Raw genomic sequence first — 26,984 nt, 5'->3', positions numbered from 1 at the left:
CTCTCAAGGATTCTCTGCTTTCTCCTGGACTTGTGGATATTCTCTCTCATTTCAACCCTAATGAGGGATTTCTCTGTGGTTCCAACGTCTCTCTCCCTCCCTCCCCCACACCTCCTTTACCTTCCCCTCTGTTCTGCTCTGTGGATCTGGTGAGACAGATGATGCTGGGCTTCTGTCTTGTTCATAGGGGCTTTCTGTTGAGGTACTGTCCACACAAAAATGAGAATGTACAAATGAGGCCCAAAGCTGAGTGTTTGGCTGTAACTGTGGGGACTTAACGCCATACGGCACAGTCCTGGTTAATGGGCACAAACCCTGGCCTGCTGCTATTCCTTGTTCCCAACATGCCAACGCTATTCCTACAGGAGCTGCAAATTGCTGCTCTCCCTCTGGATCTCTCTATAGATATTTTTAATTCTTGGGAGCTATGGATTTCACTGCCCAGGTCAAAGCAGCTCCATCTGTTTCCATATACTTTTTTTTACAAATACCCTCTTCTGCGAGTGCAACCGCTTCTCTTCAGAGCTGACGTACCGGTGGTTGCAGAATCCGTTGCTGGCATCTGATGCATATTGGTGCAAATACTAAAAATGCTGGCATGCAAAATCCCTGCTCCCTCCTTTTATCATTCCCTGCGTAGATCAGCCCTGGTCTCAGGACGAGATCTTTGCAGGATAGCCCACAGAACATTCATCTGATCCCTAAGACTAAGCCCGGAAGTTCATGTCAACTCTTGTTGTTTTGTTCTTCAGCTGAGGAAAGTGCAAACCATAACGACTAAATCCAACTCCCTCAGGCAGGGGAGAAGCATGCAGCTCCCAGTGCTCATGAATGGGAAAGAAGACAATTTGTGGTGCACTGAGTTAGAAAGGTGAGCGTCACTACCAAGGGGTGACTCAGAGAGAGGTGGAGGGATGGGAGAGGAAAAAGAAGGTGGGGATTAGGTAGAACCACACGCCTAGGGCATGTCTATAGGGAGAGTCAGTGCACGGCAGGCTGGGGTGTAAATCCACAGCGCTTCAGCCTGCCGTGCACTGACTGGCCATGTGGGTCTTTTTAGTGTGAACAAAAAGTACCATGGAGCGCACTGACCTACTGCTATTCAGATCAAAGGGGCTATGGAACTTTTAGTGCACAGTAGCAGGGTCCATCTGGCCAAGCCCTTAAAAATCTGTAGGAGGCGCTGCATGCACCTGCCAGCTCTTTCCATGGGAGTCTGTGATGGAGCGCACTGGCTCTTCAGGGTGAGACTCCAAGAGGGTGAGGCTGTGGTCTAGAAGCCCCCTGCCTTAAACTGGTTCCTGGAAAGGAAATACTTCTACAGCGTACACTGGAGAGATGTGTGAAGTAGGCATAGGAGGTGGCCTTTTCTAACCTGGCAGTTCCTCAGCAAGAAGCAGAATCTGTTGACCCTCCTTGGAAGGGGCCTAGGAGTTTACACAGCAGGCTTTCTGGCTTGTCACTAAGGGCGATGGCCCAGGGAGCCAACAAGGGGGACTTCTCAATGGTTTGTGGACTCTGTAGGCTTCCCTCTTGCTGTTGCTTGCTGCAGTTTAATGACTGAAAGAGCCCCCAGTCCTGATCCCTGGGCAGAGAGGTCTTGGGTATGTCGTCTGGTTCTTTTATTTCCCCTTCCCTAGTTATGTTTTAAATAAAGCTGGCACCTCAGGAAAGGGGAATTTGTTAATCAGAGCATCCAGGGTCTCTTCAGCCGGAACAGCTGGGCTCTGCTGTGGGGGTGCTCTCAGTGGAATTAGTCTAGGCATGTGATGGTGGAACGCGCTTTGTTCTTTAGTTCAGGGGGATTCCAAAGTTCAGTTCTTGTGGAAACTGGTTTCCACGTTGCGCAGTGATTCTCCAGTGCCCGACACGTCTGTCTGAGCTCTTCAGGCAAGTGATTGGATACATTCACTTGCCTTGTGTTTCAGTGGACAGCAATAATAATAAATAATAATACTAGAGACCGCCATTCAGATAAATACATTACTGCACTTCAGTCAAGTGCGGCACGGTCACTGCATTTCACCTGACTGTCGGCACATCAGGGCTTTTCCATATGACAAGAGCCTGTTGCTGGGCTTCAGAGAAGAGAGATTATCTCTGCCTTTCAGTAATACAAGAGAACCAAGATCATAGATGCATGGAAGGAAAAGTACTCCAACAGTAGTGTGGGTCACTAGATTTCAGCACCTGAATGGAAGCTGAAAAAACCCATAAACCTGAGTTAGGTTTGTGAAAACCATGAGTATGGAAGTGTGTGATAGCCATGTGGAAACATAAAAGCCATACCAGAATCATGAGACTAGACAAGCTTTTACAGATGGGGGCAGAAGTGATTTTTCAGGATACAGATCTCTACAGGAAAGAAAAAATATGTGGCATATATGGAACACTGTCCTAAATGTGAAGTAAATACCCTAATAGTCCCATTGGCATCAGTGAGAGCAGGGTCAGGGTCTTGGGACCAGATTTGTAAAACGGAGAAGGGGGCTTCTTTAATGTGAGCGTAACATGTACCTAAAATGGAAATGTGGGCACAAATCAGAGAGATGCTTGAGGACTCTCACCTATACTTCCAGTACAGAGACAGTAGGCAGAGACTGTGCCCACAGAGTGGGGGTCTGGGCCTCATCCCTGTGGAAATGTGCCCCTTAGTGAGACAACATAGTGACCAGCACATGAGACATCCGTGTAGAAATAATGCCGTGATGCTATGCAAGGGCACTCCACACCAACTGTGCGTCATACGGGGTAGGGGGGCGCTGTCTCCATGACAACATAGAAGTGGGCATAGGTGAGAGCATGGACTACATGCATGCTACTGCAAAGAGCCACAGGCCAAAACTCCTCCAGTCCAGGAGCTGTACAGTTGCTCACCGTCTGTGGGTGAGGGAATCCCTCCGCTGGAACACCCAGAGAACTCATGCACAAAGCCCAGTGCCTTGGGCGATGCACAGGGTCAGGGTTCTGGCCCTCAGGAATAACCCAGTGACTACAAGGACAAGACGTCATCAAAGTGTAACTGCTGTTCTAAAAGCTCCTCCTCTCTTCCTTCCCCCTGCAGGATTTTTGGCTTCCCCCTTCACTACACGGATGTGTCCAACATGGGGCGTGGAGCACGTCAGAAGCTACTCGGGAGATCGTGGAGCGTCCCGGTCATTCGGCACCTGTTTGCCCCGCTCAAGGATTATTTTGCCTGTGAATAGCAGGGATTCCTTTGTCTCTTCTGGTAAAGATGCACTAGCTCAACTGCCTGTGTGGGAGAGGGAAGGAAGAGAATGGCCCACAAGCTCCATTACTTGGTAGGAAATGGTCCCCCGAGCCACACGCTTTGGGAAGGAAGTGTGGCCCTGCAGGGAGAGCGTAGGAAACTTTCTTTAACCAAAGAACCTGTTAGGGTGACTTTTTCAAAGGGACAGAAGACAACGCTCTTTAGAAAATACCAAACACAGAAGCTAGCTTACCCCAGCCAGGAGAGCGTAGGTATGGTGGATGAGACACAGAGCATTAATCATTCCATTTTACTGTACAATTGAAAAGTAGCAATTCAGAGGCTGGGTGGTGAAAGCCGCTGGCTGGCGTGCTGCAACCAAACTTGAAATAGGTAGAAACAAAGCTTTTGTGAAGACAAATCAGCCTCTCAAAACAGTTGCTAAGAAATCAGAACGGTAGCCACAGGTATAAAGAACCCTGTCAGGTTACTGAACAAACAAGCGGGATACAAGAACCAAATCGCTTTTTACATTTTTTTTTATTTGTTAAAGTTTAATTTTGTGTTTAAACTTTTGTTGCTGCTTTAAGGCATTACATGAGAATGTGGAAATTCCTAGATCTGAATGTAGCTGAAACTGAACTGTGAGGTGATAGAATGACTGTTCTAGTTAGAGCTAACGAAATGTTGTTGTTTGTGTTTGGCTGTAGTTTTACCAATATTCACTCCTTCCTTTTTAAAACATTCTTTTAATTTTTACATTCAGAACTGCTGAACAGCTAGAAAGGTAAAACATTCATCAGTTTCTGGAGGGTTTGGGCTCCAAGTCGAAAAGGAAAATGTTCTCTTAACGTTTTGCAAACGAATGTGCTGAAATGGGCAGGAAGGGGCAGCGCTCGTGTTCAATGCTGTTTTTTTTTTAAAAAAACCGCAAAACTGTATTTTTATTAACCGTTTTATAAACCTGGACAGTGTTGCCAACACAGTGCTGCCCAATCCTGATCCCACTAAGTCACCAGGAGTGAAGTCCTGGCCCTTTGAAGTCCATGGCAAGACTCCCATTGACTTCAGTGCAGCCAAAATTTCACCCTAGGAATTTTGCCTTGGGCTTTGGCCTGATTCTTCTCCCGGGTTAGTCAGTGGTGCTTTTCCTGTTGACTACAGTGGGGCTGGAGCAGGCCCATGTTAACAGAATAGGAAACCCTCCTGCCATGGAGTAAATGCTCAACACCCCTCGCCCTCCCCGGGAGAGTCAGTTTTTATTATACGGTCTATCAGACAGTCTCTCACTGTTCTTATCTCATCTGCCATCCCTGCACATATAGCTAATGTCTGTTAAGAAACATAGAGGGACACATTTTTACTCTGATCTTTGCCCGCCCACAGGCACAAAACGGTGTGCACACAGGTGGGACAGGTGGGCCTCCACCTGCACCAGTTGTGTGCATGGCCCCGGCCTTGGCAGGTGCAATCAGCTACCCATTGTGAAGTGGATGATGCCCTTTGCTGAGTTGGGTTTGACCAGAGTTGAAAATTTGGCTTCAGGCTGAACAATTAAATATGGATCTAACACCATGGGAACCTTCCTGTCTAATCCACTGCCATGCTCTGAGAAAGGGACGTCCCAATCAGGTCCAGCTGTCGTGATGGTGGCTATGGCAGACCTGCTGCCCCAGCGCCTTGCTGAGGGTCTCACCTTACTTCCTGCCTTTACTGGAAAAAACAAACATTTGAAACGTTGAAAGAAACTCCCAAGACTGACTGGCGTTCGCTGGATCCTGAATTGGATAAAGCCTAGACCCAAAGATTTCACCATCAAATACATTAATCACGGGCCGGGCAAGCCAGTGCGTAGGGCTCGCTTGCATATTGTACATATACCATGATGAACAGTCCCTCTGACAGATCTACTAATGGCGCAGGACCCTTTGATAGGGAAGTCAGACTTTTGTCCCCGCAGAGCTTCCCCTAAAAGTGGCACCCTCATGTGCATATTGCCATGCTTTTGAAACAGTCCAGGACTTCAGCTCCTATGTCCTCTCCTAGCTCTGTTCTTCACTCAAAACAGTGGCCCCAGTGAAGTGAAGCACTTTTTATGCCCATGCTTAATAGTATGCATGTGCTTATAGAAGTGCTTTGCTGAATTGCATTAAGTGTTGCTGTATCTGATTTGACCAAAAGCAAATGCCATTGCATCTAAGAAAAGGATCGAGCACTAGACAGACCAATGGACTCTGGATAATAGTTGGAAGGGCTTCCATTTCTTCCGCAGCCTTCAAGCATCTCTTGCTTTTCTAAATTAAGAGAAGCCTCTGTCTCCTATGCCAAGTAAACATCTGCCTGCCCCCCCATACAGTCTTGCAGGCTGTGTGAAAAGCTGGGCAAACAGAAGTCTTTCTGCATTGTGCTCAGCAGTGTCCTAAAGGGCAGCCTCCACTTTAACACAGATCCATGAGAAATGAGAGCATCCCTATCTCTGCTCCTTCTGCCCCGCCTTGATAGCAGGAGACCCCTATGCATTTCCTTCCCAGGTCCTAGAAGAGGGCATCATCTCCAGTGGATGAAAACCCTCATGTTTCCCACTCCTCTCATGGTGTCGCTTACCCTGTGTTGAGCTGTTTTTGATCTACATGCAGATTGTTTCCCACCTCCAGCTGCAGCCTGCTTCCTCTTGATGCCCAGAGTCAGCTGGGAACTGACAGCAGGGGGAAGCAGGTCAGAGCCATGGGAGACAGGGGTTTTCCCACAGAGGAGAGACTGAGTAGTGCTCTCCTCTCAGTCCTGCTTGGCACTTCCTCCCCAGTTGCACTTGGAAACCCTGTCAGTTAGCTGTTCCCAGGTGACATCCACTTGAGAATGCACTGAGTTCCAAAACAGTGCTCTCCTATGTGCTACCTCCATTCTTTCTAAGCAACTCAGGGACAAGAAGCAGCCTATTATCTCCCTTCGTCATTGCACGCCCATAAACTACATAGATGTGACTCAGGAGACACATGGGGCCAGATTTTCAAGTGATGCAGGTGTTCAAAATGCTCTTCTCAAGTGAGCATGCAACTGACAAGTCTGCATGCATTAATGCACATGCAGCTGGCTAATTGGGTGCCTCTGTGTGCAAAGTTGGAGTAACTCCACATGCATTTGCATGCCTACCTCGTCTGAAACTCTTGAAACAAAAGCTAAACTCTGAACCCTAAACCTATTCTGGATCTGGATTAGAACACTAATTCCTCACCCCAGCCCTAGTTTACTGTAATGTGAAAGCATTTTATAGTCCCTGAGCTCCAAGTGGGTGGACCGCAGAACCCCACAGAGAAGAACAGAGTTTTGCATGTTTGCAGGAGTCTGCCCACATGGAGCTCATGGCAGAATTGAGACTTTAAATTCAAATGAGACAAGAAGATTACAAAATCCTCATGTGAGTCCTCCATTTATTTTAGCCTTTGACCTTTTTTCAGACTGAATTAACACACACAACCTCAACTCAGCTTCTTCTTTGAATTCTCTACCCCAGTTTTTATATCCTTCCCTTCCTCATCAAAAGAAAAATTAATAAATACAATGCAGAAGATTTGGAAAGCAAACAAAAATAAGGAAAAGAGGAATAAGAGTTGTCTTGGCATTAAATTTACATGAAAAATTGTAATTTTCTGCAAAATATTTTTTCCCTGTGAAATCTGCCTTTTATTACGTGTTTATACAAATGTTTTAAGGAGAGAGCTGCATTTCAGGAATTCTATTTTAATGATTCTTAAAGGCCTTTTACTCTCATTGGTGCTATTTTTTTTAGACTAAGGATTTTAATGTCAAAACTTTTGTGGGTGATCTTTTAAAATCACGACAAGCTTGTATTTTTGTTGTGTTGCAATAATTCATGTTTTCTGTAAAATGGGCCCAGTACCAAAGTGTGAGAAATCAAAACTCTGCCTTGTCTAAACAGTTTACTGCTTTTCTTATGGAAAAGAAAAAAGATCAATGCCCTGAGTTTACCTTAACATTTATCACAGTTTAATTAAAATCAGTATTTCTATACGGCTGGACAATTTTTTTTTAACAGAGACAAGAGAAAGTAAAAAAAACAACACAGTACTGTGCTGGGAAATGGTGGTGATAAGAAATGTGCTTAAAATTAGTTAGCTGTCCACTTAGTATTCTTGTCATGTGAGTAGAAGCGTTATTATCACACCCACACGGTTATCCACCAAGCATCTTAAACACCTAGCTGAGGTGATCATATCCACATTGTTCCTCACTCTGAAGTGGATAAGAAGCCAGGGGTACTTTATCAGTTACAGCCTGACTTCTCTTCATACGGATGTTTGTGGCCATCTAGAAGCCTTTGCTCCTGGCTGTGAATTCTCTGCCAGAGAATTTGGTCTGGCCTGACTGAAGACTTTTCCCTTATTTTTTTTAAAGCCCGTGATACTAATTAGAAGTTTTAACTGTTTTTCTGAACTGTTTTTTAGAGAGCGAAGCCCCTAGAGAAGGCTGTTGCAAAAAGAACTATATATAAATTATAATTGGTGAACCTTCTGCTCTCTAAAGCATTAGAAACTCACATGACTGGACAGGAATTTCTAAATAGTTATTGCTAAAGAAACACTCCTCTTGTTTGTGTTCATCATGCTCCTTACATTACAGTGCTACATATCACATGAGCAAAGACACATCTTCAAGATAAACAAAAAAGGGAACTAACTGCAAGATATGTTAAATATACATGCATCAAGGAGCAGCATAAACTTTGTATTTTTGTTGTTTGCTGTTGCACACTGTAGTCATAAAGATGAGGTATTTTCTATTTTATGTCTCCAGGTATGTGCAATGGAGACATACGACAAGGAGACATAATTCTCCACTCCTTGGCGTCTTGTGTCTCCATCTGCATCTACACAAAGTGAGTGCAGAGCACTGGTGAAAAGTACAACACAGGCTGCAGAACAAAGAAGATTCAGGTCCTTAGCTATTAACACCTACCCAGGGTAACATGGTCTTCTAGGGAGCTATGAGAAGTTTGAGTATGTGAATGCAGGGAAGACAGAGTCATTGACTGATAGTACTGAGGTAGATTCCATGCAGATTTAAAGAACAATTTACACTTGTCTTTCATCTTGTGAGGATTTCTTTTAGTCCTGGATTGAGGATGAGCAATGGCTACTCATTTGTTGTACCCAGTGATGAGGACTGGTGATGCCGTATTTTCCTGTTGGCAAATGTTTTTATACCCTGGGAGGTTGAACTGGCAGATGATGTATTCCTAGAGCAGAGGTGGCCAAGCTACAGCGGCCTGTGGGACTGTCCTGCCTGGCCCCTGAGCTCCCGGTCGGGAGGCTAGCCCATGGCTCCTCCCCCGCTGTCCTCCCTCCCCTGCAGCCACGCCGCCACACGGGCAGGGCTTTGGCCCGCTGCTCCTCTTGGGCAGCGTCAGGGGTCAAGGAGCGGGGGGGGAGGGGGGTTGGATGGTGTGGAGGTTCTGGGGGGAGGCAATCAGGGGCCAGGGAGCAGGGGGAGTTGAATAGGGGCAGGGGGTCCTGGGAGGGGGCAGTCAGGGGTCAAGGAGCAGGGCGGGTTGGATGGGTCAGGGGTTCTGAGGGGGGGTGGGAAGGGGTGGATAGGGGGTGGCAGCCAGGCTGTTTGGGGAGGCACAGCCTTCCCTACCTGGCCCTCCATACAGTTATGCAACCCCCATGTGGCACTGGGGCCAAAAAGTTTGCCCACCCCAGTCCTAGAGAGCGGGGTAAGCCATGCCAGTTCTCTTTTGGCCAAGCAGGAAAGGGCTTATCTCCCTGAAATGGGGATGGGTGGCTGGGTGGGGATGAACATGGTCCTACTTGGTGGTTGGGGGCTGCCAAGGTCTGGCTTGGGCAGTAAGGGGAGACATGGCCACTATGCAAAAGACAAACCTGAGTAAACGCCTCAGCCGTTGCTGATTCTCTTACCTAAAGTGTGCATGTGTCTTTAGAGTCCCCTGGCCCGCCCCTGCGAGGAGAGGAGCTCAGTTCCCGCCAGGGTCCCTATGCAGCACCAGAGACAACAGGCCAAACAAACGGGGAAACTGGAGGCTGCTGGGACCTAAAGGGGTCTCTGTGCAGGATGGTCGGGGTTTGCTGGGGGGCAGTTTGCCTGGGGCAAAGGAGGGGTTGGGGGCGGAGAGGCTGGAGGGAGGGGCTGTGAGCCGGGGAGGAAGCGATGAGGTAAGGGTGGGGGAGACTGGAGGGCAGAGGAGGGGCGGGGGGGGGCTGTGAGGCGGTGCGGGGGGGGGAGGTGGGAAGTGATGAGCTGTGGACTGGAGGGCAGAGGAGGGGAGGGGCTGTGAGCCGTGTGGGGGAAGCGATGAGCTGGGGGGGGGCAGCGAGCCGGGGGGAGGGGCTGTGAGCCGTGTGAGGGAAGCGGTGAGCGAAGGGCGGGGAGGGGCTGGGGGGAGGGGCAGTGAGCCGGGGGGAGGGGCTGTGGGCTGTGTGGGGGAAGCGAAGGGCGGGGAGGGGCTGTGGGCTGTGTGGGGGAAGCGAAGGGCGGGGAGGGGCTGTGAGCTGTGTGGGGGAAGCGAAGGGCGAGGAGGAGCTGGGGGGGAGGGGGAGTGAGCAGGGGGGGAAGCGATGAGCTAAGGGCTGGGGGGGGGGGCAGTGAGCCGGGGGGGAAGGGCTGTGGGCCGTGTGGGGGAAGCGATGAGCTAAGGGCGGGGAGGGGCTGGGGGGAGGGGCAGTGAGGTGTGTGGGGGAAGCGAAGGGCGGGGAGGGGCTGGGGGGAGGGGGAGTGAGCGGGGGGGAAGCGATGAGCTAAGGGCTGGGGGGGGCAGTGAGCCGGGGGGGAAGGGCTGTGGGCCGTGTGGGGGAAGCGATGAGCGAAGGGCGGGGAGGGCCTGTGAGCTGGGGGGGAAGCGATGAGCTAAGGGCTGGGGGGGGCAGTGAGGTGTGTGGGGGAAGCGAAGGGCGGGGCAGTGAGCTGGGGGGCGGGGCTGTGAGCCGTGTGAGGGAAGCGATGAGCTAAGGGCGGGGAGGGGCTGGGGGGAGGGGCTGTGAGCCGGGGGGCGGGGCAGTGAGCCGTGTGAGGGAAGCGATGAGCTAAGGGCGGGGAGGGGCTGGGGGGAGGGGCTGTGAGCTGGGGAGGGGCTGTGAGCCGGGGGGAGGGGCAGTGAGCCGTGTGAGGGAAGCGATGAGCGAAGGGCGGGGTGGGGCTGGGGGGAGGGGCAGTGAGCCGCGGGGGAGGGGCTGTGAGCTGGGGGGGGCAGTGAGCCGGGGGGAGGGGCTGTGAGCCGTGTGAGGGAAGCGATGAACTAAGGGCGGGGAGGGGCTGGGGGGAGGGGCTGTGAGCTGGGGGGGGCAGTGAGCCGGGGGAAGGGGCAGTGAGCCGTGTGGGGGAAGCGATGAGCTGGGGGGGGCAGTGAGCCGGGGGAAGGGGCTGTGAGCCGTGTGAGGGAAGCGATGAGCTAAGGGCGGGGAGGGGCTGGGGGGAGGGGCAGTGAGCCGCGGGGGAGGGGCTGTGAGCTGGGGGGGGCAGTGAGCCGGGGGGAGGGGCAGTGAGCCGTGTGAGGGAAGCGATGAGCTAAGGGCGGGGAGGGGCTGGGGGGAGGGGCTGTGAGCCGTGTGAGGGAAGCGAAGAGCTAAGGGCGGGGAGGGGCTGGGGGGAGGGGCAGTGAGCCGCGGGGGAGGGGCTGTGAGCTGTCTGGGGGAAGCGAAGGGCGGGGAGGGGCTGTGAGCCGTGTGGGGGAAGCGATGAACGAAGGGCGGAGAGGGGCTGGGGGCGGATGACCCAGAAGGGGGCGGAGTCTGGCAAGGTAGCCCAATGACCGACCCCACCAATCCTCTGCCATCAACGGGGGAGGGGCTAAATAATATCACGTGACCCAAGGAGGGGGCCGTGCTGCGCCTTAGCAACGAGGCCTCGGCCCCACCCCTTAGTAACTACTTCCCGCCTCCCCTCGCCCCCCCCAACTCGAGGAAAGGTGACAAGCGACGCTCGCTGCAACGGACGCCGGGTAGTGACGCGAACACGTACAGTGCGCGTGACGTGCTGCTCCCGGGCGGGCAGGCGGGCGGGGCCGGTTTGAACGCGGAGGAGACGGGGCAGAGCCGGGGCAGGTAACGGAGTCGCGGGGCCGGCCGGGGCCCGCGGGCCGGCCGGCCGGGAAGGGGCCTAGGGGGCGGGGCCGGCAGGCCGTGAGGACCGGCGCGAGGCCTGGGGCTGGGGCGGGGCCGGGGGCCGGCTGAGGCGCCCCCCCCGGGCCGCTGAGCCCTGACGGGCCGGCCTGGGGCAGCAGCGGCCCCCTCCCCGGGCGCGTGTCGCCGCCCAGCGGGCAGGGCCGGTAACGGCCGGGGCGGGGCCGCGGCCGCGTGAAGCGCCCCGTCGGCGGGGCCCGCGATGGCCGGGCCCTGCGGGCGCCGGGGGCGGAGAGGTGAGAGATGTGGGGGGCGGGGCGGGGGTCTCTAGCTGTGCCCGTCCCGCAGTGGGGGGGCGGCGGCGGCGGCGGCGGCGGGACGGTTCCGGCGGTGACCGCTCCCCGCGGGAGTTAGGCGCGGGCAGGGGCGATCCCCCTGCCCGGTCCGGTAGCCCTGCAGAGCGGGCGGGTCGCGCTCCTTCGGTCCCGTGTCGGTGTGAAAAAGAGACTCTGAGTGGCCCTGGCTTTTTGCTGAGGTGACTTCCCTGGAGGCTGGTGCTGGGAAAGGAGCGGGTGGCTTCTGCTTATGGACGGGGGTGGCGAGCGCTTCTCTGAGCAGCGGCTGAATGGTTTAGCGGTCTCAGCCCACCCACCTGCACTCGGTACAGTCCACCAGGAAGCCTACCCCGCAGTGTAGTGGACTATCCTTTTCGGCAGACTTCGGGGCCAGGGGCGAGAGGGCTGAACCAGCTCATCCCAGACGTCCGGGTGGAAGCGTGCTCGGGGAAGTTTGGGTGGCATCTGCTGATCTGTCTCCCACGTCTCTCACAAAATACTAAATCGATTCCTCTCTGCTTCCGATGACTTGGGGTATTTCCAGCAGCTAGTTCTGTTACCTGGCTGTGTTAGAATCTGCCCTCTGTAGCAACAGGAGGGTGTAAATCAGGGTGTACACTACTGTTCTAACGAGTCAAGTCTGTAGCAGATCTTATTCTACCAGTATACAACTTTAGTATGAAACTTCAATCTGTGGTTTCTATCTTTCAGAAAATGGCAGTTAATGTGTATTCTACTTCAGTGACCAGTGATAACTTGAGTCGACATGACATGATTGCCTGGATCAACGAGTCTTTGCAGTTGAACCTGACAAAGATTGAACATCTGTGCTCAGGTAAGAGGGCTGATGACAGGGCACGACTAGGGGTTTTAAGAGCATCCAGTAGTCTGTCACTGGATCTTGCTTGATTTGAGACTTGCTAACCCTGGACCCCAAACTATCTTAGTTGTGAGTACAAAGGATTGCTTCTGTAGCTTTGTGGAAGCTGAAGACTTGTACGCTCCACTCTTGCCTTAGAATATAGCCTTGAACTTTCAGCTCATAGCCCTGTTGTCAAACAAAATAGGCAAAAGCTGGAGATTGTAAAATATGGTTATGATACACCTTTACACTGCCACAACTACATGGTTAGTTAAAATTCTAGTATAGACAAATCCATAGTCAGAGTTAATCTGTTGTCTTGCATTATAACTTGGCTGTGAAACTGTCTCTGAAACCCTGCATTTAATGTGAAAGGTGTATTCCTCTTAGAAGATTATAGTTTAAGATATAGGACAAAAGTTCAGGGAAGGGAGAATGAAGTGAAATCATTGGTGTGGAGAGGGGAAGTTTCCTGGGAGAAACTGAGTTCTAAAGAAGGATTTGAAGTGGATTTCATCAACGGGAAGTAGACTTTCCAAGCATCTTTCCATGCCAACATGAAAAGAAAGACGGACACTAGATAGTGGCCACTGTTTATAGTGGTGGTGGTGACCAACTTCTCTCAATAGCCGGTTACTAAAAAGATGAAAAGAAAAGTAAGGTGGGAGGCCTGGGAGGAGTTTAAGGATTGAACTGGGACAGCAGATGGGGGAAAAAATATACTGGTAGAACTTTGAAGGTGAGGTCAATGAGCTCTAATTTAATGGGGTAAGGAGGCAAAGCCCAACAAGGTGATTTGAGGTGATATAGTTGGAGTTGAGAGGATTTTGATATGGTGGTGTTTTGGATAGACTTGGAGGGGGAGAGAAGGGAAGTGTGTTGGGGTTATGGTCCTGACGAGTCACATTTTAAAGGAGTTAGTTCTGGTAATTGAAAAAAAAGGGTGTCTTTTGATGCTGATAAAAATGAAGTAACAGACCTCGAGACAGGATATGGGGAAGGAAAAGAGAGTTGAAGACTAAACCAAGGTTGTGAGCATGGGATACAGGAAAAGTAGTGGTAGATAAGGAAGGTGGAGAGGATCAGGAGAAAATAGTTCAGTTCTAGGAGGTGAGTATGAGACCGTGGTAGGACATCCAGTAGGTGGGAAACATGGAATTTCCTGATTGGTCAAAGGAGGGGGAGAAGGAAAGGAGAGTGAGGTGCTATTAATAAGATGCTGCAGAAATGGTCAGCAAGGGTAGAAAGAACCAAAAGTACAGAGTTACAAGAATCAAAGAACTGAGCTGAGTTACCCAGTGTCCAAGGTTTTAAATCAGAATAAGAATAAAGACTTTTGGATTGCTGGTGTCTTTTATTTTGAACTCCATGAGAACCTTGCCCCGGGGAGTGAGAGAACCTACATCAGCTTCTGCAGAATCTTGATTAATTTTTAAAGGTCTTAGATCCTACCACTCACCATTGCAAAGAAAAACTTTCAAATGCATACTTGCTCTTAACTGCATAGTGTCACTTTCCAGTGTCTGCAAACAGACCTCTCTAGTGCTGCTCCTCATTTCTCTACAGCGTGAAATAAGCAAGATGAAACAGCTTTGCTGCTGTTCAATGAAAACTGACTGGTCATGTCAACTTCCTGGGGAATGTCATGAGCAGCAGAGGCAGACACTGGAGTTATTCACTGAATAGAAGAAAAAGATGCTGGAGGTTTCAGTTGCAGACACTTCTTTCCTACCTTAATTTGCACATCTGAAGATTATGGAGAAGGGAGAAGAAGCTCTTTTCCAATAACAGGAGGAGACAGTGGGAGCCCCAAGCAGGAGCAGCAGCCTGATTGAAATTCCTGCATTCTCTCCCTTCCTAACAGCTGCAGATGGCATGACTAGACCACACATTAGGACTAAAGGCAAAAGGGAACTTGGAATTCTATGTTCTTGGCAGTTAAACGGACTTCTTACAAATTTTCCACAAAAGTGTACCACCGGTCTTGGTATGACAGTTCAGGGTATTTGGCTTCTATTGTCACCAGTGAATGTGGACATGGACTCCTCTGGTATATCCGGAAAAAAATAACCCCTCCAAGATAGGCACCTCCCATGTATGTGGCTAGTTCACCTTCCAAACCTATTACCAAATACATATTACCTCTGCAGCCAACCGGAAGGGCTGGCAACTTCTTTTTTGTTAATTAAAATCTTTGCAGAATCTAAGTTAATACTTGCTGGGGAAAGATTTCTATTTTTTTCTGGGTGAGTGGATTTCATCCCCTTCCCGACCCCCCCCCAAGTTCTAAATTGTAGTTATGTGGGGACAGGAAGGGAATAAGAGGTCTTTGAGGTGGGTGGAATGAAGTACTGGCTTTTTTGTTACTTTTATTATGTCTGGATTTCTGTTAGGGAGTGAGGATTGATATGGCCTTTTAACTCCCAGGGCACCAAGAGCTGTGGATAAGTACTGTTTGTTTTATTTATTTTTTCAATTTCTAAAATAATCTCAAATTTATTCACTAGTTAGAGAACCAGGTTTTCTTGCCTAGCCGAATATGACTGGTTATCTATCCCACACAACCCCACTGAGTTTATTGTTGAAGGAATGTCATGGTGCAGATCCTAGTTACATGTCCAATGAGTATGCTCACTCAGTGAGTTATGGAGGCAATGTAATAAGGGTTCAAATCATAACAGGGACCACCTTATAACCTTCATATTTTCCCTCTCTTGCAGTAAATAGTCTGCCCAGGAGTCTCTGATTCTGACTGACTTTGAATAAGATGTTGTAGCCATGTTGATCCCAGGATATTAGAGAGTCAAGGTGGGTGAGGCAATGTCTTTTACTGGACCAACTTCTGTTGATGAAAGAGACAAGCTTCCGAGCTACACCTGAAGAAGAGTTCTGTGTAGCTTGAAAGCTTCTCTATTTCACCTAAAGAAGTTGGTCCAATAAAAGATATTACCTTGCCCAACTTCTCTTTGTATAAGATGGCTTATGGAAACATTCTGTTTTTCTTGGCAGGTGCTGCCTACTGTCAGTTTTTGGACATGCTCTTCCCTGGTTCTGTAGTACTCAAGAAAGTGAAATTTCAAGCAAAGCTGGAACATGAATACATTCAAAACTTCAAGATTCTACAAGCAGGTTTTAAGCGAATGGGTGTTGACAAAGTAAGCTGGAATTGTAATTGGTATTCCTTGCACTTGGGTGCACGCATTTTAGTTTCAAGTTATCAGTACTGCCAGCTGCACAGCTGTATGAACCCTATGGCTTAGACCTGGATTTCTGTTTACATCTGGGTGTCTGCCAGTCATCAGCTTAGATGACAGCACTTACCCTTCCAACTTCCCAAAATTGGAAATTGAGCTGCTAGGATTGGATTTCTGGCTCTTACAAACAGAATGAGTTTCACTACCTGAAACATACATGTTTGCTTACAGAATACTGTTACAACTCTTCTGAGGTACTGCAGTTGAGCTTCCTGCTCTGTTTGTGCCAGACATGTGGCTACAACCAATTGGTGTGGTGGTCCCAAGGACTGCAAGTTTTACTACTTCCCACAAATTCTAAGCTGCTGTAGAGTAGACCTGTGAAAGTGATGTTTCACAGTTTAAATAATCTTTGGTTTCAGAGTAGCAGCTGTGTTAGTCTATATCCGTAAAAAGAAAAGAAGTACTTGTGGCACCTTAGAGACTAACACATTAATTAGAGCATAAGCTTTCGTGAGCTACAGCTCAGTTCATTGGATGCGTACAGTTGAAAATATAGCGGGGAGATTTTATATACGCAGAGAACATGAAACAATGGGTGTTACCATACAGACACCCATTGTTTCATGTTCTCTGCGTATATAAAATCTCCCCGCTATATTTTCCACTGCATGCATCCGATGAAGTGTAGCTCATGAAAGCTTATGCTCTAATAAATTTGTTAGTCTCTAAGGTGCCACAAGTCCTCCTTTAAATAATCTTTTTGTGTTCATGGAAAGTACAGTTTATTCATGTAATGGATACTGCATAGCAATATCAGTACAAGGTTTCAATATTAACATTTCAATGTTATCTCTTATTTTGAGGGAACCTCATCTAAGGGTGAATTGATAGGTGCGCTGAACGGATATAGAGAATGGGCTAAGACTGCTATTTATTTTGTGCAGTTCTTGTCTAGTAAGAACTGGGCTGAACTGCTATGTCTCAGATCACTGAATAACCATCAGATGGCTAGCCTTGGTCATTGCCCATTTGGACTGACCTTCAAGTTTTTAATAATTCTCTATCTCCCTTCTCGCAGGGTGGGGTGTGCTGGGGGAGAGAGAGGAACCACCTCAAAATTGGGTGTTGAGGAGTGTGTGTGTGGGGGGTGGGCCAACAGGTGAGACTTGGCATGAAGTTAAGATGTTAGAGTAGGGAGAGATGGACAGACTTCAGGATAGGAGGAGCAAATCTGACATTGGAACTCACTGCAGAAATTCTTACTGCCTAATGGTATAAGATGTGATAGTCGCCACTCAACTTTAAGGGTCCAATTATCTCTCCATTCCAACTAATGGAGAAAAATCTTTGACCACTCCTGTGTTTAAATACATAAGAGAAATCCTCCCTGGACTTGGACTAGAGATTGAATTTACACAATCCTGAGCACAATCTGTGATTTTGTAGAGCTTGCTCTTTACTCTCAGAATATTTCCCTTCTGTTTAACAAGCTTTATTTCTCCCTCCCCAGATAATCCCTGTGGACAAACTAGTGAAAGGAAAATTTCAGGACAATTTTGAATTTGTTCAATGGTTCAAAAAATTTTTTGACGCAAACTATGATGGGAAAGAGTATGACCCTGTTGCGGCTCGACAAGGCCAAGAAACAGCTCCAGCACCCACCCTTGTTGCTCCAGTACTGAACAAACCCAAGAAAGCTCTCAGTTCCGGCAGTGCAGGTAAAAGAAACATTGAAGATCTTCCGAAAGTCTTTCTAATTGATAAGAGCTTCAATAACCTAAATAGCAAAACTGACTCATTGCTTAATTTCAGTGCATTAAATTGTGGTAGTTCATAGCTTTCCTCTATTTCACAAAGATTCCAGTCTCTCAAAACACAGAATCAAATCATGATACATATGCCTGAGATCACACTGTAGTGCTAAACTTCTTATTTCATGGAGGATAGGAAGCTCTTTTCCATGTGAGACACTTAATCTGTAGGTTTGGCATGGCAGGCATCTTCAGGTCAGATAGTGTGTAACCATTAGAATTGCTATACCTCTTATAGATGACAGTTTCCTGGGAGCCACAGAAATGAAGGCTGCAAGAACAGACGCTTCTTCCTTAAAGAAAATGGCGATGATTGGTACCAACACCCTTGCCAGGGAGAAGGGACACTTCACATGGGGAGCTTGGGGCATTTCTTGCTGCATTACACTGGCTTTCAAATTCTTCACTATTCTATCTAAGCATGGATGGAAATAACTCCTGAAGGGACTTGGTTCTAAAAATGATTAGGCTAAGAATTAACACTGCATCTTGCCTTCTAGCTCCTCAAAGGCCCATTGTTACTCAGAGAACCACAGCAGCTCCTAAAACTAGCACTGGAATGGTTAAAAAGGCTCCCGTAGGAATAGTAGAGGATGAATCAGCAGAGCTGATCCAGCAGGTGAGTGTTAAACCTGTGGACTGTCAGGTTAAGTGAAAGTGCTCTAGATTAATCTACCTGAATCTTTTTATTTAAGTTAAGAAATTACTGGGTCTTGGAAATATAGCAAACAATTCAAATGTTTGTGCAACATGGCATACACACACACTAACTTAAATCTATTACATCCTGATACTTCATCGTACAGCGCTGTTGCAGACATCTAGCAGCATTGCAGTTAAACTATGAATGGCTGCTGCTATGCTGCAGTAGTCAGTGTGAGATGTCATGGGTCACACTGTTATAAACTAAACTGACCTCATGTAAATCGTAATTTAGCCTCTAAAAGAATAAGCTGGGCGGATGGTTGGGTTTTTACCTGCATGAAGTAGCGATCCCTTAACATTTGCAAAGAGGACCGTCCCTCATGTGAATTGGATGTCTAGCACAGAAATAGAACATATGAAGTAAACTGAGTCTCAGTAATAGACCAGTGCAGGTCTTGATTATTCCCAAAGTGGTCTCATACATCACAAAAAGCTGCTTTTTTTGTGAACTGTGAGAATCTTGCTTTCTGAGTAAATGCTTTGCGGACTTCTCTCTAGTGGAGAAATGATCATGTGTGACTCTTTGGCAGATCAATGTATTGAAACTTACTGTTGAAGATCTGGAGAAGGAGAGGGACTTCTACTTCGGCAAACTGAGAAATATCGAATTGATCTGCCAAGAGAACGAAGGGGAGAGTGATCCAGTGTTGCAGAGGATTGTGGAAATTCTTTATGCAACAGATGTAAGTCTGCCTTTACATAAACTACTAGTTGGCAAGCGGGCGAATTTTCTCTAACTAGAAGTCTTCCATGAAGCCAATGTCAAATCTTGCTTTCTTCTATGTGCTTTGGGGCAGGCATCTTTTGTACTAAAGCTCTAGATAGTATCCTTGTGGTTACGCAGGAGATTCAGTTTGAATGGAAAAATACTTGAAATTCCGTGACAACTGGATCCAAGATTTGAGAGGGAAAATCTTTCTAGTATTGTATCTGGTCTTTCATAAGTGAGTGTATACCTCCTTGACAGTATCCCAAGTAAAACTGTAGGGAAGGGTATGTGCAACCAGCTGGATCAGTGGGCCTCATTTGACATCTGCTTCCATTAATACATTCTTTCTTTCCCTCTTCAGGAAGGCTTTGTGATACCTGACGAAGGAGCACCACAAGAGGAACAAGAAGAGTATTAACAGTCCACATACTGTACCAGCAGAGCAGGAACATCAGAATTCTTTGCCCCAAATCATGTGCTTAACTGTAAAATACTCCACTTTATTATTCTTAGAGGACTCACTGGTTTCTTTTCGTAAGCAAAAAGTACCTCTTCTTAAAGTGCACTTTGCAGAAGTTTTACTCTTTTCCAATGGGTTTGAGTTAGGAGCTCTTTTTCACTTCGTAGCAGAACAGTATTAACATCTAGTTGGTATATTTAGGGAACAAGAGGTTGAATATTTTGAAGCTTGCTGCGGAATTGTTTGGTTGCTGGTTAAACATTGGTTTGTGGAAAGTCTTTTCTTCTGTATCTTACTGAGGTGGAGTGTGTAGTAGAGAAACTAATGACTGACTCACTGAAAGATTGAGTTAATGTGAAATTGCGGCAGAGAACTTTTAATAAAAATGCCTTAAGAGTATTTAAAATATGCTTCCATATGCCAAATTATAAAGTAATGTGACAGGAGATTTTATGTGCTTCATAATGGGGTAAGAAAGTGTCTACCTTACACTGCTGTCTGGGAGGCCTTGTGGCAATGTGACTACTCAAAAGGGGCTAGTAAAATAAAACTTCATCCCTGTGTAAAGTCGCTTACTAAGTGGTTAGTTCTCAATGACAAAATAGGCTTTAATGTTGCCCATCATAAGATTGGGAGGGAGTATGAGAGCTCAGACAAACGTACAAATTCTTGAGTGCTAAATCTTTCTCTGACATTGTGACTAACAACTTTGCCAAACCCGTGAACTATATTTTCTGAGAAATAACATGTATCTAGTCGTATTGCCTAGAAGGTTCTTCAAAAGTTTCTCACTTCACTCTCTGGATCATTTTTCTGCTTGTCCTGTCTCCCTCTATTTTTGTGGTGTCCTTTCTGGTATGTTTGTTTGTTTCCCATTCTCTCCCCCGTCCTAGAGTACTGGTTAAATCAATGGATCTAACAGAACCTGCCTTATGCAAGTGTCTGTTGTATTAAAGGGAGTGAGCGGGTTGAGGCTATACCTATTTTGTGCCTGTTGGGAAGTCTTCCTCAGCCCTTGGTGTACCTTAATAGTGATACTTGCCAGTACAGTAACCTTCTGGGGACAAAAAATGTGTTAGCTAATAGAAAAGCTAATGTTGCTGCAGAAAATACAGTACCCAGACTAACTTTAATATTAATATTTAAGATACTTTATTCTTGAACTGTCCCTTCCTTTGCTATCAAGTTCCTCTCATTGCTGTTTGTGTTTGGCAAGATCCCACAGGACATATGATCCACCCACCCTGAGTCTGATCAGTCCTGATGTGCTTGTATGCATTTGTTTCTGGTTGTAGCTTGTCCTAAAATGTGTGTAGAAGGCGAGCATTTTATGGTAACTGTTGTGTAGTGCATGAATCTTTGTGAAGTTCAGAGGAAAACCCAATTTCAGTGAATGCCTAAAATAAAATAAAATGCAAGTAACTAGCCATTGTTTAAAATTGCAGTGGTGCTATTTCTCTTGTGGCCTTCTAGACTTTTGTTGCCCTAAAATTCCATTTTACTGAAAAACCATATTCCACCTGGATTTTTCTTGACAGGGTTTTTTCTACTTTAAGCCGTTTCTAAATAAAGTTCTGTATTTCAAGAGTGTCATGTCTGCTGGAGTCATCATGTTCTGGGGATATGATTAGACTAAGCAAAGGATCCTGGTATTTTCAGTCTGAAGCTACACTACTTGCAACTTTGGCCTTCATCCTCAAATCATAGCTCCATTCCTTGCTCAAATTACTGCTGCATTGATTTTTCTTGGGGCTCCCCTATATCCTGTTGGGAGAGAGCTTCTTTTGGTATTTTAGGCTTACAGTGAATACAAATCATAGTTTGACTGTGGGCTTCCCCTTCCTTGGGTGTAATGTAGTGGAGCAGTGTAACAGCAACATTTGGTCTGTTTCTCTGTATCTAACTCATGAAGTCCTAATGCATTGCATTACTAGAACACCAAAGTTAAAAGAATACCATGTTTTTGACCTTAGGTTCAGTCACCGGGCTCTCTGAGCAAACATCTCTTGTAATTTAGTCATCTTGTTAAACTTGCCGTTAGTTTGTGAGCCAAGCCTTAATGTTAGATAAGTACTAACTAGCTTCTGCAGAAACAAATGCTAAGGTGGCATGTCTAGCCTTTTAAAAGTTCTGATAAATCCGCCAAAGTCCTGCCAGTATTCATGCTGGCAGACTTTTGGAATGGTCCATAGAGGTCTTATCCTAAGGAATAGTTACTGATGGCAACAAAACTAGTACTGCAGTGTAAAAGTGCATTGGCAAAATGGGGTTTTGATGCACATAAAATCTTCTCTACCATTACTTATTTGGTATGAGGTCAAAAACTTACTATCTTTCAACTTTTGATAACTGTGTAGATCACTCTGTTATCCTTTCTGCATACTCAAGGCAAAGTAGCAACATGTGGCTTGTGTGACCTGCCGTGGGAAATTACATTTGTCGGCTTTACACATTTTGTGAAGAGTCAGCTACGTGCTATGGATCATTGTGGTTTTACCTCTGTATCACAAGATCCTACCTGGTGAGGAGCAAGGATGGATCCATGTTTACCATGACACTAGATGAGTTGTGCTGTGATCAATTTGACCTCTGCTTCTGCCAAAAGCAAACAAATCTCTTAGGTTAAAGGGGAAGGAATAATTGGAATCGTAGAAATACTACTGGTGCTCCTTGACCACAAAATAGTCAAATGTCTAGTTGGTATCCAATGAGTCTACACAACTCAATGTGGAAACTTTCAGTCTTGCAAGTCAAAGTCCTGTGAAATTCCAGATTGCTGCATCATTCCCTAATATACCAAGAAATGACAAGTCATAAATAGAATTTGGAAATCCATAATACAGGTAACTTATTTACAAGTTTGTATCATAGACTTTTTTGGCAGTCTTTTATAATTTCGTTGCTGGAAAGAAAATAACCAGAATAAACTTAAAACTCAAGTGGCTACTCTGCTGACCTGGTACAGCATTGGCTGATAGATGTTAAGTGCTTTTCTGCTGGAATGACTATTTCAGAAAACAACCAACCTTTCTTAGATTTAGTTTTATCAGTTATGTGAAACAAACAAAATGGAACAACCAAAAGCTTATATCTATCTTTCTGTACCCAATGTGTCTTACAGGTGTGCACTCTGATTTTTTAACTTAATTGTTCAATCTTTTCAAAATTCCTGGTTTGCAATGACAATTCTTACTGTAACTGTTAAAAGGCTCCAAATAAAAGCCAAGAATTTACATCACTCATTTGTCTTAATATTTAATGTGACCACTGTTGCATTGACAAATGATATCCTGTTTTTGCTTTTGATGTTAGCACTCAATAACACATTTATAGAATTAGCTGAAGTTGAACTAGTACTTGGGGATCCTCTTAGGCTAGTGGTTTGAGCACCACTGGGAGCTAGGAACTAGTTCTGATCATAGGTTTCAGAGTAGCAGCTGTGTTAGTCTGTATTCGCAAAAAGAAAAGGAGGACTTGTGGCACCTTAGAGACTAACCAATTTATTTGAGCATAAGCTTTCGTGAGCTACAGCTCACTTCATCGGATGCATGAAGCTCACAAAAGCTTATGCTCAAATAAATTTGTTAGTCTCTAAGGTGCCACAAGTCCTTCTTTAGTTCTGATCATAGCTCTCTTTCCCCTACTGTGCTTACTAAGATGTGGCTATATCTCAGAGGGTTTGAGGATTAACTGGGAATTGTTTGCACAGTGCTCTGACTGGAACTACGCAAGTCTTAAGAACCCAGTGTAAAGAAAAATGGCACTATGCAATGCTCTATGGATTTCTGAGCTTAGTAATGAAAATTCTGTAGCTATTCCCATTGTTAGTGTAAACAGCTCATCTACACTTGTGAAATTAAGAAAATAACTTGGCCCGTTGTGCAGGAACTCTTAAACTCGAGTCCCATTGCTTCTACAGCACTGAAGGCATAATGTGTAAGTACTGAAGTCTTCTAATACTGCCCACGCATGGTTTGCAATACATCTACTCTGGCAAAACGGGGCTCTTCAACAGATGCCTGCCATGTGATTATAGTCTTGCGATACGGAGCAGAGGATGACAGCTGCCCACCTAGTCACTGTGAGAGAAACTCCTACTGCATTTCAGTTAAGAGGGTGCCATTCCCTTGTTTTTGGAAATTGCTTGACTTTCCAGAGCAGCTTCATTACACATGTACAAAAGATGGCAGCAAACTGGTGTGGGTTCCAGAGCAGCATAACTTAGGTGTGATGCTTTAAGCTTAGAATTGCCAGGTGTAAAATCATGGTTGAGTTTTTTTCCTTCTCCTTTGCTGCTTTTTCTTACAAGTTGGGTGGTATAATTGATTCAAAAATTATTCTCAGAGTTCCATCTTTGAAAGATAACTTAATTTTTCCCTTTGCAGATCATCTTTGGGCTTTGATGTATGAAGATTCGAAAACTTTAAAAAAAATTAAAATAAAAACCTGAGCTCTTATCCAGATAAATTATGTGTTGGTGGAGGATCACTAACGGCCTGTGTGCATTCTTCTGCTTTTCTCCCTTCCCTGGTGATAGGACTCTTCTCAGGATTAGTGCAGTGTCTGTGTCTTGTTCTCCCTGTGTTATGGTGGAAGAGCTTTATGAAAGAGGGTGGTCTAGCAACACCTCTTGCTCATTAACAATTCCTGTAAAGTTGGGATGGGAGTTAGGATTGGTGCTTGGGGGCCCACGATTGGATTCTGCAGCCACTTGTTTTATTAGGTGGCGGTAGTTTCTGCCAGCTGTAATGATCGAATAGAAGGTTCTCTGCTTCCTTTACTATAGTGGCGTATTCCTATGAAAAGCATTTGTGCTGTTATTAGATGGGTTCAGAGCACACTTTGTCCCCCTGACATTCTAGCTTTCTTTTTATGGGCTTCATTGTCTGATTCTCAATGGTGAACTTTGGTGATTTTCCTGCCCTGAGAGGGGGAAGCTTGATGTTAGTGGTCATCTGGTAATCCTACTGTTCTATTAGCTAGTTAGCCCCTTGGTCTCACAACTGGGCAGTTTTCCTTCCTAGTGTGTCTTGAAATCTTAGGATAAAACATTTTCACAGACCCGTCTGCTTTAGTGGTTCATTCATAAGAATGGTCTGTGAAAATGTTTTATCCTAAGTTTTCAAGACACACTAGGAAGGAAGGAAGTTTTCAAGACACACAGTATGGCCAATGTTCCATGTCGCCTAGTATCCTGTCTTCTGACAGTGGCTGGTGTCAGATGCTTCACGGGGAATGAACAGAACAGGGACATTCAATCAAGCGATCCATCTCCTGTCACCCAGTCCCAGCTTCTGGCAAACAGAGGCTAAGGACACCATCCCTGCCCAGCCCGGCTAATAGCCATTGATGGACCTATCCTCCTTGAATTTATCAGTTCTTTTTTGAACTCTGTTATAGTCCTGGCCTTCACAGTATCTTCTGGCAAAGTGTTCCACAGGTTGACTGTGTGGTATGTGAAGAAATACTTCCTTTTGTTTGTTTTAAACCTGCTGCCTATTAATTTCATTTGGTGACCCCTAGTTCTTGTGTTATGAGAGTGAGTAAATAACACTTATTTACTTTCTACACACCAGTCATGATTTTATTAGACCTCAGTCATATCCCTCCCCTTAGTCATTTCTTTTCCAAGCTGAAAAGTCCCAGTCTTATTAATCTCCCCTCATATGGAAGCTGTTCCATACCCCTAATAATTTTTGTTGCCCTTTACTGAACCTTTTCCAGTTCCAATACACCTGCACGCAGTATTCAAGAGATGGGCATACCATGGATTTATATAGAGGCAATATGAGCTTTTCTGTCTTATTATCTATTCCTTTCTTAACGATGCCCAACTTTCTGTTTGATTTTTTTGACTGCCGCTCCATACTGAGTGGATGTTTTTAGAGAACTATCCACAATGACTCCAAGATCTTTCTTGAGTGGTAACAGCGAATTTAGATCCCATCATTTTATATGTATAGTTGAGATTGTTTTCCAACGTATGTTCTCTGCACATATCAACATTGAATTTCATCTGCCGTTTTGTTGCCAAGTCACCCAGTTTTGTGAGATCCCTTTGTAACTCTTGGCAGTCAGCAACTACTCAAGATAGTAGTTTTGTATCCTCTGTAAACTTTGCCACCTTACTCTTCACCTCCTTTCCTGTATCATTTATGAATGTTGAACAGTATATTCTCCAGATGGGATGGGTGAAGACCTTGGTATTTGGTGGTTGGAGCTGGAGAGTGGGATATGTGTGATATCCTAAATAGCAATACCTACCAAAAATTGGAGAGAGCCTGGGTAAAACCTATAACTTTTATATTAGACAAGGGAATGGGAGGTTTAAAACTCATTTTGGAAATCCCTACTTCACTCAACTAGCTGAATTAATAGTTGGAATTAAAAAATAATTTGTGAAAAGGATGTGGGTGTTGAATCTTTATCTAGAGGCCAAGAACTTCCAGTGTACGAGTCGGCATTGTCCGAGAGAGGCTTCAACCCAAACAGGTACAAAGCTAAATTTGACCTTCCTGATATTACTAAGGTGAAGGGAAAAAACCCTTTGTTTAAGGTTGAAGCAGCCACCTTATTTCTACATTGTATAGAAGTAAAATATTGGCACAAACTCATTCTTTGCCTGCCGGCCATAGAGACATGATCTGGAAGACAGTGGTGTTTGTCAGAAGATGTGCTTGTCTCTTTAAAGCAAATTTTTCTTAGTAAGCTTGGCTAGCTTTCAAACAGCAGCCTTTTAAAAATCTGTGGCTGACCTGTCAGGAAATGTAGAAAACAGGAACTGAGGGTGCTTTTTCTGAGGTCTGCAAGAAATTTCAGCAAGGCCCCGGAAGAGTGATGTCCTTTTGCAAAGTAGCTTCATAAACTGGTTGCCTCTTAATCTTCCAGGATCTCTCTGAATCTACTGCTGTTCCAATGGGAGCTACAAGAACAGTAAAGCTTCCTGGATAAAATAATGTGGGATTACATTAACATAAGTCTCAACATAACCTCAACTTCATGATTCAATATTTTATATCAAATAAACAAGCAGCAAGTTCGCCTAAAATGGAGGGACAATTGAGGTGAGATCAGCTCAAAAAAATCTAAATACAAACCTCATTTCTGCTTGGCTTTCTCTCATTCATCCTGTCACTGGGAGGTGAGGGGCTGGTTTAATGACCAAGACCAATGGGAGTCCTGACTGTGGATCCATTGCAGAGACTGCTCTCCTAGCAGCCCTTGAAAAGGGCAGGAAAAGAAAAGGATCTCTAGCCATAAATCCCTGGAAATGGCCTCTGCTATGTTCCTCTCTTGTGTTCTATGGATCCTTTGTAGAGCTCCTGCCTCAAGTCATCTCTGGTGCATACATGTGTGTGTGTTGCTCCTGATGGCGCAATTGAAGAGGAATTCCCTCTCCTCATCCAGCTGCTTTGAGGGAGAGGGATAGTAATGGGCTGCTCCATGGCTTCTTGGCATGGAGACCTCCACCCAGCCTTTCTAAGGAAGAGAACCCCTTCCAACAGAGGCTGGGGAAAGCAGTCTGCCTGATGTTCTGTGGGTGATGTCACAAATCCAGAGGTGACATCATAGTTGAGTTTGCTGAGGGCCTTGGGCTGGAA

At 46.2% G+C, this 26,984-nt stretch overlaps 2 protein-coding genes across 5 annotated transcripts in view; both read left to right on the top strand.

The window, feature by feature from the left end:
• DNMT3B (DNA methyltransferase 3 beta) overlaps positions 1-7,207 on the top strand; it is a 47,194-nt gene extending 39,987 nt beyond the window's left edge. Inside the window, exons 20-21 of one of the 4 annotated variants that reach the window (XM_074969738.1) lie at positions 753-871; positions 3,065-7,207. In XM_074969738.1, coding sequence (XP_074825839.1) covers positions 753-871; positions 3,065-3,206 — 261 coding nt within the window. In that variant the 3' untranslated portion in view covers positions 3,207-7,207. Of the gene's footprint in view, positions 1-752; positions 872-3,064 lie in introns of those variants that run through there. The other 3 variants (XM_074969737.1, XM_074969739.1, XM_074969740.1) reach the window with 3 other exon arrangements.
• Positions 7,208-11,165: 3,958 nt separating this feature from the next.
• Positions 11,166-22,605, top strand: MAPRE1 (microtubule associated protein RP/EB family member 1). The gene is made up of 7 exons (XM_074969360.1): positions 11,166-11,286; positions 12,351-12,474; positions 15,511-15,656; positions 17,209-17,416; positions 18,010-18,128; positions 18,745-18,897; positions 19,285-22,605. The coding sequence occupies exons 2-7, from the start codon at positions 12,354-12,356 to the stop codon at positions 19,339-19,341; spliced, it is 804 nt and encodes a 267-aa protein (XP_074825461.1). The 5' UTR covers positions 11,166-11,286; positions 12,351-12,353; the 3' UTR covers positions 19,342-22,605.
• Positions 22,606-26,984: the final 4,379 nt, after the last annotated feature.

Source organism: Natator depressus, chromosome 13 (assembly GCF_965152275.1).
Source record: "Natator depressus isolate rNatDep1 chromosome 13, rNatDep2.hap1, whole genome shotgun sequence".
Lineage (NCBI taxonomy): Eukaryota > Metazoa > Chordata > Testudines > Cheloniidae > Natator > Natator depressus.
The sequence above is the reverse complement of the archived record's forward strand: the minus strand, read 5'-3'. Positions and strand labels throughout refer to the sequence as shown.